The 12,773-nt window shown below is 35.2% G+C and overlaps 1 protein-coding gene across 1 annotated transcript in view; it reads right to left on the reverse strand.

Annotated features, from left to right (window-relative positions):
* Positions 1-389: 389 nt before the first annotated feature.
* Positions 390-12,773, reverse strand: part of LRP1B (LDL receptor related protein 1B) — a 583,373-nt gene continuing 570,989 nt past the window's right edge. The window contains exons 88-92 of the mRNA XM_086616175.1: positions 8,795-8,871; positions 6,549-6,639; positions 4,215-4,359; positions 3,081-3,179; positions 390-530 (exon numbers count right to left, since the gene is read on the reverse strand). Of these exons, the coding sequence (XP_086472301.1) occupies positions 390-530; positions 3,081-3,179; positions 4,215-4,359; positions 6,549-6,639; positions 8,795-8,871 (553 nt within the window). The remainder of the gene's footprint in view (positions 531-3,080; positions 3,180-4,214; positions 4,360-6,548; positions 6,640-8,794; positions 8,872-12,773) is intronic.

Below are 12,773 nucleotides of genomic sequence, written 5' to 3' on the forward strand. Positions count from 1 at the left end.
TACACACTGTACTACAGCTTCCAGACTACATAATGAAAAAGTGCAGATACCATCTTCATTGATTAAGTAGAACCAAAAAAGTTCATAGAAAATAGATTGCTCATTTTCACGCTACAAACGAATATGTTGTTTGCAATTTTAACAAATTTAAAGGTGTGTTATTTCAGCAGCATTGTTGTAAATTGTACCGTAGTGCAGTTTCTTTTTCATAAAAATACCTTACAAATGGTCAGTCAAAAGTCATCAGCAAAAGAAAAACCCAGAAAACAATCAACCAAACAGAAAACAGAGGTAATGCTGATGCCAAAACAATTATAATACTGTTGGTACATAGAAAAGTAATCCTTATATTTTATACATTTATACAGAGTACAAAAGGTAACAGCAGATTATGCCACAGTCTCCCTTATCCCAATATCTATTTTCTTTGGAAGGAGTTCTCTTCTTTCATCAACACTTGCTAAGGAGTTTCGACAGTTTTGTCCATCCATGTATAACTTTGCATATACTGGATTGGCGTAATTTGTTGGCTGCAGAGAAATTAAGCATACATTAGATCAGTTGGATTAAACTAAAATAAGTGTTTATGGAAATGGAAATGGTTTTGTTAAAGCAAGTACACAAAAAATATAATTGGACGTATTTAACAGATACCTGGACTTCTGCAAACCTGATGAGTTAATTATTTAGTTAAAAATTAAATTCATGATGAGACATGCTATTAAAATAATCCATGACATGACATGCAGCATATTATGATATTAAAACCATAAAAACAATGACAAAAAATAAAACAAAAACCTTGAAAAATGTCTCTGGAGTTGACTTGTCCACCTTATTACACTGGAAAATTTCAGAATAGGTATGAAGAAGTTTATAGAGAAGGTGCACTGTGAGACCATGTGACAAGTTTAACAGTAGAAAACTGCAACCAACAGTTTCCGTGTATTACCTGTTCTAAGACATCAGCATCCCATCAATAGCTGACCATGTTTTCGAATTCTGTGGCCCAAATATACAACATGATTTGACCAAAAATTCAATACTTTCGTAATGTAAATTAAACTTTAATAATATATCAGCATAACTGTTAATATATCATAGTAGTTACAGATTGAGAAGTATTTTCTCAACAGTTTTGGTAGTTTGGACTGTAATAAAAAAAAAAAATCTACTGAAAAGGGTGGTACTTCAGTACAGGACAAGTCTATTTCTAATTCTGCAAAGCACTTCAGTATATGAGAAACCTCCTGAGTCTGACAGCAGAGAACAGTGTATAACATGGATGGAAACTTACTGTCCTATCACTCATGCTAAGCAGAAAGCACTATCCAAGGTTTATCATGTAAATGTCCCCATACTTTCTGCCTTTATTGCCTCCTAGAACACCTTTGTTTTCCAACTAGATGTTCAGCTTTTTACCTATGATAACTGGAAAGGGTACCTTATGGTCAAAAATCTTCCTTTTTCTTATAACTACTGAAACAGCACATATCCCTACACAAACACTAAGTGGAACATCAGTAAGCTACAAAATAAGTAAATTAATTGTTTAGTGTATGTAAGAAGTGGCTAAACTTTAAATTACCCAGAACAGAAGTGGGCAGGTTTTCTTGACTTGAAAACATCCTGAGTACACCCTGGGTAACAAGGAATGAAAGAAGTCTAGAATTTTAGGTCTTTCTTTCCCTGTTGATCAAGATCTTTCCTGAGCTCAGGATTCAGATATGCCTTAGGCTGGCTAGCTATGGCAGCTACTCAGTTAATTAGTTAAAAGCTGCCTATTCTGTCTATCACAGATGAAAAAATTATTGCCTGGTGTTTTACACTTTCGTGGAAAGGAGGCAGAAAAAATAAGTCACATGTATTTGGGGGTGGGGGGGGGGGAGAAAAGAAAGAAAGAAGCAGCTACTCTTCTGTATTAATAGAACATAAATATGCAATCAACTGCTGCAGTAATTTATGAGAGCAAACTCTCAGTTATACCTATCTGTCCCCATTGAATTAGAGGTCTTACATTTGTTGTAATGATTATAATCAGATATTTAGGAAAACAGAAATTTAATTTTATTTCAGTTGATGGGACTTATTTCATTGATGATCATTATTAAGGATGACAACTACAAAAGAACAGAGACACTTGCCATCTATCTAGTGCCTTGCAGAGCTATTAAAATTACATATAACAGTATGCTCTGACTCATGTTACCTCTTTGAGCGGGTACTGACAGCATAATGCAGTACAGTGAGGTACAGAAAGTAACTGGAGTAACTTGAATAACAGAAAGAGTTAATGTTAGAGACTGGCATATAGTCTAGCTTTCATCATCCATGGTGGTGTGCTCCAGCAGAAATACCATACCCTATTCAAATTGTTAAACTCCCAAATACAACATATTACAATCATGCAAGAATGCAAATGGCACGAAAGATGAATATATATACTGAGGCACATGGAAATGAATGTCCTATTGATGTCCCTTTTTAATATTTTAAATTTCGATGTTTGCAAACATCACGCTAAATTGTAGTCAAATTTCAATGTTTTAAAAGTAACTATTTTATGATAAAAATTGATTGAAAGCTGAACAATCGACAATTGCATTGCAAATATTAAAGGAAAATGTTTATTTCAGCATGTACCAAATTCCTCTAAAATAAAGGGACTTGTTCCCACTTATTTGGGAACTTCTTTTGGTTTGAAAAAGTTCACTTAAATGCCTGTAATTGCATATAAACTGCAACTGTATCAAGATAGATGGCTGTGAATGCTACGCTAAACTTGTATAATGCTATGAAAAAGCATCACATCGCTTACTGGTTTTACATTCCTTCGCAAAGGCACATTTGCAGTTTTAGATCATGTTATGATGATGGGTACAGACAAAATTTTGTATGTAAAGAGGAACTCTCTATTTCAAATAGAGAATGTATTATTTACTGTCATTTTTCTTGCCACTAAAAGAAGAAAAACAAAATCAAAACCAAACAGAAAATGCCTCTATTCTAAAATGACAGACAAACTTTCCTTAGAAAGGGGCTGTGGTGGAATGAAATGGATTTGAATCATCATTTCTCACCCCTGTTGATAGTGGTCCTTTCAAATCAGAGTTTAAGTAGATTGATGGAGCTGTGTGGGGAAGCTTGAACGCAGTGGGCCCTCCCCCTATGTATCTGGCCTGTATAAACAGAAAATTTTAGTTTCTGTGCTAACAGAGCATCTTCCATGTGTACTTATCAACACTGTTAAATAAACAGTGCACTGATTCAAAACATTGTTTCAAAGTGATCTACAATTTAAAAAAAAAAAATCTACTTACAGGTATTCTTCAGCGTGAAAAGTTCTTGTATTCAACAAGAGAATAAAACTCAGCATTTTAAAGTCATTTTCCATTAAGGATTAGAGCCAGACTTCACAATAAGCATTGGCTCAGTTACTCTTCCTCCAGTGAGTAACTCCATTTTCAGCTTACCTCCTGTATTCAGCACACTGACTATGTGATTCAGCGATGACATTCCTCGAGCTAACAGTAATCCGGTTATTGCTTTGTCAGAAATGCCACAGAATGATGGCTGCCCTTTGGTGTATGTCTGATTACAGAGCTCTAGGAAAGATATCGCAGCATTACCCCGCTCATCCCATGTCACATCATTCAGGGAGTTCAATCACTGAAGAGTGGTGCTGCTGAAGTGACAGAATCTCTTACAAGGAAATGGTAATACTTACTAGCTTTGCGTAAACATTTAATCTATCTGTCCAGCCAGGACTCTGAATTCTTTATGCTTTTGGAAGTTTTCATATACAAAATAAGTGAGTCTCATGTACGAACACACTCTCTCACATTTCAAAAGGTAGACTGTACGATAACGTATTTCCATTCAGTACTTGCAACTAGACTAAAAAGATAAGTTACAACTTGGCATCTTAAGCAGATGTGTCTATTGCAAAAACTCATTTCGTAGTTAAGTTCTAACTCTGTTTTGGGAAAATGCAAGAACTAGGAATATTGTCCATCAGCAAGCATCAGACTGCAAAACAGCTGTTAACATATACATGAAGTCCATTCTAATGAAATCTAACTTGCCTTTATATTCATTGTGCAGCTACATATAAATGACATTGGTTTATGTTTCTATTAATTACATTTAAAGTCAAAAACTTTGTAAGACATAAAATAGGTAGTGATTTTAGCATTAGAAAATGGAAAAATTACCTTTTCTGCATTTACAGTAAAATCTGAGGCTAAAAGACCACCTTCATTGTGATCATGGCCCACCTCATACATGTTATAGGATGGATTGCCAATTTCTACATTGATTCCTCCATTTATAATGGGTTGTCTTCTGATAGTTTTTGTCCTATAATGCATAAACATAAAAAAAGAGAAGTTAGTGACTTTTCAAGTAATTTCTTGGATGCTTCTTCCTAAAATACTAAAAATTTTATTTTATTTCTCTTTAATCATTAAGATCAACAAGACGAAAAAGTGTTTCCTGCAGAGACAATCAGAAAATCCTTGCATTTTTTAAACCAAGTAGCTATTTGAGTCTATGTGTAGATCTCACATAAGCTGGAAGTAGCTTTTTATTGTTTTTCTCAGTTTGGCCGTAGTGGTATGAATTCATACAAAGTGCTCACTCTTGTCTATAACCCTGACTTTCCCCTGCTGTTTCCAGATTTTCTCACTTCCCAAGGAAAGCCTTGCAAACTCATTGCAGATTCCCTGCAGTAATGAAGATGGGGCAAATATGAGTCATGTCCCCTTGCTCATCCATTTCACTTCCATTTGAAATCAGTTGCCCACAGTCTGTTGTCATCTGAGGACAAGCAAATGGTTTCATTACAATGCATAAAAATGTATGAACTTCTCATAATTCCAGTTTGTATTCCCTGCCAGTGGTTCCTGGAAAGTTCAAGTTCAACTTGAATTTTTCCAAACTTTAATAAAACAGAGAGTCTTATTTCTAACCTTGAATTAGATATCAGTAAAGATAAGTGATTGAGTTGAATTGGTTTAGTTGCTGAATTCATTTATTTTAGATAAGGAGATGATTTTAGTTTGAGCAATTGAAATAACCTCAGGAGGGTAATTTTTTCCCAATGCAATATGTTCCCTAGAATTACAAGGGAATAATAGGGAGGTCACAGTCAGGATGACAACAGTTGAGTCCTCTTGTTTGGATGAGAAAGATGCAGTCAGTGTCTGAAATCCAGTACACTAAAAGATCTGTATTTTTCAGAAATGCCATGGAAAAAACGTTTCCTAAAATAAGCACTTATCTGCAGCGCAAAAGTGTTGAATATCTATATCTAATTTAATATTTGACAGTCGTCTTTGAAGAGATAAAAACCCCTAGAATACATTTTCAAATATAATTTTAAGAAAAAAAATTGTTCTTTATTGAGGTTGGTTCTATTTCTCTACTGAAGAGCTATTATTTAACAAGTTATTCTCAAGAACTTCTTCCACTTAAACAATTTACAGACCAGCATCTGGTTTTCAGGATTTGGCTATCACTAAATTTGGTCTTTAGGTACAGCAGCACATCCATGGAGCCTTGCAGGTCAGTGTTACTAACAGTATGGTCAGGGAACATATTTGCCTTGCTGGCTTTTCAAAAAGAATTTAAAAAAACAATTTTTACTATTTAGCACCACAGTTTGCAGGAGGATGCTATGCATGATGCTAGATGATGTAAGTTAAAAGATTCTTTTAGTCTAGAGGACTGAAACAGTACAGGTCTTCCCTAGTTGGTCACATCCTTATTGTTTGGAATCTTTCCTTGTTAAATTTGCATTGCTACTATTATCACTTTCTCATTTCTCTGAACATGAGAAAGTCAGAAGCTCTCTCAGGTGTCTGCATTCAGTAGAACCTTTGAAGAAATGGCCAAAGTCAAAACGTCTATTAAACCGTCCAAGTTCATTACCAGCTCTAAGGCAGCTAAATTCAAGAGAACAAGAGATTCACTTTTCAGTAAAAGAATTCACTTTTCACTAAAGAAATACAGTAATGACGACAAGGCTTGGGACTCTATAGTAGATACTTTGAACATTGTTTACCTCTTCACTTTAACTTATACAAAATTGAGAAGAACCAATTGAAGTAAATAAACTGAAGTGAATTGTAACTAGAAGCTGGAAATTCTGCACAGGCTCTATCTGAAAGTATTTATAGATATAAACAATATTAAGTGGTTCCAATGAAATACATTAACTCTGTTTACTAAGTTCACTAAGTCTGTGGATAAAATTTTTAACACTTACACAGCCTTAGTAGGATTGAGCAAACTGGTTAAGAAAAGAACATTTTCTTATCTAGTGTATGTGGAATATAAGTATAAATAATAGACATGATTGTTCCAGCAAGAACCAAAACATAACTCACTGCATCCAGAAACAAGTTTAGGGTTGGTTGTTGTGGATTTTTTTCTTTTTTTAAAATATCTGCTCAACATACATAAAGGGAATTTTTTATATCAAAAAGATGCAGATACTTTAAAGACCCACTTTTTTTCACTTCATAAATCAATATAAAATTGCTTACCTTCGTTTCCTTTTGCAAAGAAATAGTCCAATTACCAGAGTAGTGATCAAAGTCACCAGTAAAACAAGAGGAACAATGATAGCAATGCTTCCTAAAATAGGAAAAGGAAATATCATTGAATACTCACAGCTACATCTACTACTTTCCTCACAGCTGTAAATCAGTTAATTTGATTTTAAAAGAATAATTTCCCTCACCAACAAATGAAATTTTCCGTGATGAACCTCAGTGATTTGAAATTTTAATGTTGATCAATTAAAAAAAAAATAAGAATTACAGACAATGGTGTACATACAATTAATTTTATCAACAAATCACGAGCTTCCTCTTTCTAGATACCAATATACTTTGGACTAATTCCCTGCCCTCGTTTACAGCGATACTGCATGAAGGTGTGTGGAATTGCTGAACAATTTGGACTGCAGTGGCATGGCCACTGACTTTAACTGTCATCATCATCTTCAGTAGTTTAAGTCACGCAGCTATTAATTTAAAATATTCAGTTTGCATGGGTCTGATTGAAGAATTCTATTATTAGTGTTTATATGTATTCATTACTTTTATTTGTGGGAAAATGAAAAGTAGTAAGCAATATTCATTTCTAGATGGTTGGCGCATTCCTGCATTTTACTGTGTTGTACTGGAGAGCCAATAATTTTGTGATGTTGATATAGGCAATCAAGGAAACTACAATAATGCCTAATGTAGCAGAAAAACAGTGCACAGATCAGACAGCGATGTTAAAGGAGAGGAGGGAACAGGGAAGAAGAAAATGGCTTCGCATTATTTCGGCAGATAACTTCACTGAAATGAGACTACCTGCAAAAATAAGGTCAGCAATTATACCCTTCTAAGAATTTCTCAGGTTTAATATAAGTATCCAGCAATAAAGAAACACAGGCAGTAAATAATTTTATGTTATAAAAAAGCAGCCCTTATAAATTACAGGACTCCAGGATAAAGCCAATGTGGAATGACATGCATTTCCTTTAATATCACAATCCTTAACTGGTGGAAAACATATTGCTGGTTGATTCACTGGTTATGTTTACTGATTTATTAAAAAAATAAGTTGTTGGCAGTCTCTGCTCTACGTTAAACACAGTCTAAACAAAGAATTGATAAAGATGCCTTGCTTTCTCCTTAAATGCTTACTGAAAGCCAAGTCAGGTTGTCAGAGGCCTGGAATGAAGTCCTAGTGAATAAAAGCTTGAAGCATCCTGAGTTTGCTTCAGCTTACAAAGATTCAGCATGTGATGGACATTACAACAGCGCTGTTTTAATATAACATTTGACAAATAACTGGATGAAGTTCTACTTAGGAGGGAAAAAAAAAAAACCAACAAAGGTTCATTTTATCTTGGCAGGTGAACATTCGAGAAAAAAAACCTGACAAACAGCCCACCAGGAAGGAGTGGCCGTCAGGTGACCATGGTGCAGCCTGGGGTCTAGCAGCGGGCACAAGATGAACACCCATTTTCCAAATTGCAGCAGGTATTTGCTCAACAATAAATACAGATCTAGGTTCTGGTTGATTTTTTGCCCATTTCCAGCTTGTAAGTATGCTTTCACTTGCCTGGATCGCTAGGAAAATTTCATCTAAGCATCAAGCTTGCTTGCAATGGGCAATTCATGCTACTGCTCCTGTTGGGTTAAATATGATCGAGAGCCATAGAGCAGGGTACCATCAGCATACTCAGTGCACTGCAGGGAACTTTGGGCACTTTAAACTGTCAATAGTGTAGCAATACCATCCTTTTATGCTTACAGACATGCTTAAAAAAATACGACAGGAGTTATTCTTACTTTCAGGATGATTTTCACAGTAGGTAGAATTCATACCTCTGCAGACAGCCAATGCAAAACTTATGAACTACTTACAACTATTTTTGATGCTTTCAGTAGGACTTAAATGGTCAGAGGTCTCGTACTAGTTCTCTGCACAGCAGTGGTATCACCAAGCGCTTGCCAGGTGATACACTTTCTTTAACGAAGGGTAGGCTAGCCTTGAAGCAGTGAGTGCATAGCACATGGCTTGTATCCGAACCACCTCATGAAACACTGAATGTCAATCAAAAAGTTGAGAGAGATCTACATTTGTTAGTCTGTTGTTTTTTTTTTTCTTAAAAAAATACAGGTAGCCAGCATATTTCATGACTCAAACTCATGTTCTGAAATATTACCAGGTTAAAATTTCTAAACTGAGACAAATTTGATAAGCGACAGCAGTTATTCAAAATACTTACTTGTACTGATATTGTCAGACTTGCTGCTTTTGGGAGCTGGCCTCTCACACTGTGTGCCTGACCAGTTGGCTGAACATCTAAAAGGATCCAATTAAGACAGTAAAATTAATAGATGTCAGCTGTTAACACACTAACCTATTAGACAGTGAGAGACCACCAGCATCTTCTCAAGAGCTACACAAATGACAACAGTGATTCTACAAAACAAGCAATAAGCTTCATGGAAGGAGTCAGCAGTATTCTGCCATGGCACTTACAACATTCTGAGTACATTTTTAGTTTAAAACTACAGCTTTGCATCTTCAGTTCCTGTTACTATAACTGCAATCTTCATTCCAGAGCCCTTCTCTAAAATTCTCGAATAATAAAACAACAGGCATAACCAACGGTATATTAATGTCCTATTAAACCAACTACCACCTACAATGTGATAATGATGGAACGCTTGAGCTGGATCCATGCATAGCCAACTTAATCTAGAAAGGTTTATTTGCTAAGGCACCTCATTTGCATCACATTGTTTTAGGGTCAGCTTTGATCTAGAAGCTCTAACAGTCACATCTGTATCACACAAAGCATCTGACTGGACATAAACTACCATATGCATCCAGTAATACACATTATCCATCCCAACTGGCTCCTTCCACAGTTCTGCTGTCCCCCATTGCTCTGCATAATGCAAAGTTTACTACAGAACAGTTCTTACAGACTTGGTTGTAATAATTTACTTGAACAATTAAGATCTATCTTTGACTAACAGGCACAAATTCAATGAAGTTCTCATTTTCTTTGCTTTCGGATTTAAACATTTTCCTGAAAATTCTACAATTTAATGGCTTTATCGTTTTAAATTTTGAACTATACAACTAGATATCTATTTGTAGAAATATCTGTGTGTGTGTGTGTGTGTAAGCAGGTGTGAGAGTTAAAGCATAAAGAGCTGTCCTGAAGGGACATTCAGGGCCCTGAATGCTGTTTATGTTAAGAATGTGCTTCATGAGCCAGATGCCTGGATGAGCACAAAGTCATTCTGCTATAATTTCCTGGTGTGAAGATCAATATGCAAATATTTCTCCAGTTGGGATCCAGAAGGCTCTCCATGCGTACAAGCAAACACGAAGAGTCCATGCATGCAGACTCAGCAAATCCCTCAAAAACGGAAACGAATACCTGAATGAAATTCAATTCATCCGGCTGTAAATATGATTAAGTTTACTACATAACCTCAAACTCATCTTGTGGAAACAACAGGAAGTAGTCACTTTTCATCTGCCTCTGTTGCATATTGTGCAATGAATCGTATTTTTTCTAACTATTTTTGAACTGTTTCTTAGTTTCAGTGTGGGTCACCTTTAGGAAAATGCAATAGAGCATTACATCGCATGCAGTTCTAAGAATAATTGCTATCTGAAGCCTTCCTTAGGATTTAACAAATCGTAGAGTTTAGAGGTGGACATGCTTAATGACTGACATTGTTCTATAGTATAAAAAGGTTTGGAAAGGTACAAAGTATTCCAGACAAAAAATGTGGAATTCTTACTGGACAACCCTAGCCAGCTTTGCTGGTGATGGTGTTCCCTCTCTTTTGTCTTTGTAGGTCATTGCAGAAGAATGGCTAGTTTCTCTACTTGATTCTAAACATATTCCAGCACAATCCAACATTCAGAAAAATCTTTTTAGTGGGATTAAATCTCTTTAATCTTTTTATGGGATGTAATTTCATTTTTGGTAGGATATGTTATGAAGGTGCTTAACTCAAACTCTACACAGGTCAGGCACAGATGGTCTTTAAAAATATGTTTATCAATTGATAGTTGATTCAAAAATTTTTACAAAATATATAAATTGCATTATAATTTAGTAAGTTCTTCATGTTATTGAAATAAGTTCATTTACTTAAATGAACATGGTAAATTCACACTTAAATTTCCTCACTGCAAAGGAATCCCCCAATTAAATTAATTACATGCATTATGGTACAAAACTATGTATTTTAAAACGGAACCCAACTGACATTTCCACTCCTGCTTACCACCAGTTTAGCACATTATAAGTCACATGGAACACATGATTTTAATCTTATAAAAGATGCATCTGTTCTATTTTTTACAGATCTCTCTTTAACAATTATATCAAATAGAAATGATTACACTGACAGCCTACCTTACTAAGATACTATTCAAGGAACTGTTTTTTTCAAAAGATCGCTAGTCAACATACAGCTGCAAAATCAGTATCTCTGTTTTGTAGTTTCTTTATACTCAGAATATTCTACTGGGATCCAAACTATTGGCATGCAACAATCATGAAATAAAGTATTTATATTTCTTAGTGGAAGTTTTGCATCATTGCTGTTAGGGATTCAGCTCATGTGATTAAAGCTTGTTATGAAAGGTAATTTTCATTTAATACTACACTACTGAAAGGGAAATATTTATCTGAAAGTTAGATATAACTTAACTTTGTACCTAAATCCTTATATTGAAGGTTTCAAATGCCACTACTTTGTAAGAGAATCATTAATTATAAATCTTCTTTAAAACAGTTTAAAGAATAATAAGATAGTGAGACTAGCAAAAGAATCACTATGAAGCATAAAAGTAAAAGTTTATGAGAAAATTGTGTATAAAGTACAATTATGCACTTCAAAATATTACAGCAGATATGACACCACAACAGCTGGTGAAGAAAGAAATCCTACAGCTATATATGCAGTAAACAGAGCAACAAATTAAGGTAAGAATATTAGCAGTTCTTTACCTATCTCGGCACTTTAATTGTAAAAGCCAGCAATACTGAAACATTTCTGAGGCATTTGATAAAAGTCTCATGACAGCTAGATGCTACTTGATTTTATTTTTTTCAAAATGTTTCCTTTCTCCAATAAACTTCATGGGGACTGAATCTGACAGGACGGCAATCATTTCCTTCTATATTCAGAGGTAAAACAATTGTTCTTTTATGGTCCAGCAAGCTAGTAAAGACTTCTCTTGGGCAGACAGAAGAGAAAAAAAGAAATAAAACCCAGAGGAAAGGTGTGTTGTCTGCAGGGGAATTTGACACAGAAAATTAGCCATGAGCAGGCACATAAATAATGATGGTGTTGGGACAACTGGTCATGTAGGAACACGGGAAAAATGAGCAGGTCTTAACCAGTTCCAGTTGTCTTCAGATGCCATAGATAGAAGCTGTTCTTAATAATTACAGTTTCTGGTATTAGGACATTTAAACTCCAATTACTCAATACCTATTCATGAGAACTGACTTCTGGTTCAATGTGATGAACAGTATTTTGTACCTTTCCAAATCATTTGGTACCAGGAGCTTTTGTTCTGTAGAACTACCAGTAGCTGTATAGTCAGAGATAGGACATTTGCAGGACAGAGAAATAAAAAGGCATTAACGAAGCAGAACGACATAAACCCACTGGTTTCATCGAAGATATTCATATTATCAAGAACTGTGAAGAAAGACAGCGATAACGCCTAATCTGAGTTACAAATAAACAAATACAGATGGAAACAGATGGGGAGCTTGACAGTGAAGGACAGGTTGGAGTCAGCTGAGTGGTGCAAGGTGCTACAGAGAACATCTTAAGGTGCAAACCTCCAGTTCCCAACAGAATCAGTGAACAGATTAAAAAGCAACAATATTGCAGAGAATGTCAATATAAAAGCTGAAAGCAAATGTAACAAACAAGAGTTGTACATGGTCTGCTGCCATAGTCATTAATAAAACTATGCTACAGCCCTCTCTTACAACTTAGTTCTACATTTAGAAAGAGATGACTGCTTGGGAGTCATGTGATACTATTTCCTCTATCGTGTAGCCATTTGGTATTACAGGAGATGTTTTAAAAATTTTAAACTGAAATTATAAAGGTGTCCCACTTGTAATGAGGAACACTTAGAATGAAGATATTTACATTCCAGTGATTGACCATGCTGTTGTTACGGAATCTACTCATGAGAGAAAATGT

Source organism: Tauraco erythrolophus, chromosome 8 (genome assembly GCF_009769465.1).
Source record: "Tauraco erythrolophus isolate bTauEry1 chromosome 8, bTauEry1.pri, whole genome shotgun sequence".
Lineage (NCBI taxonomy): Eukaryota > Metazoa > Chordata > Aves > Musophagiformes > Musophagidae > Tauraco > Tauraco erythrolophus.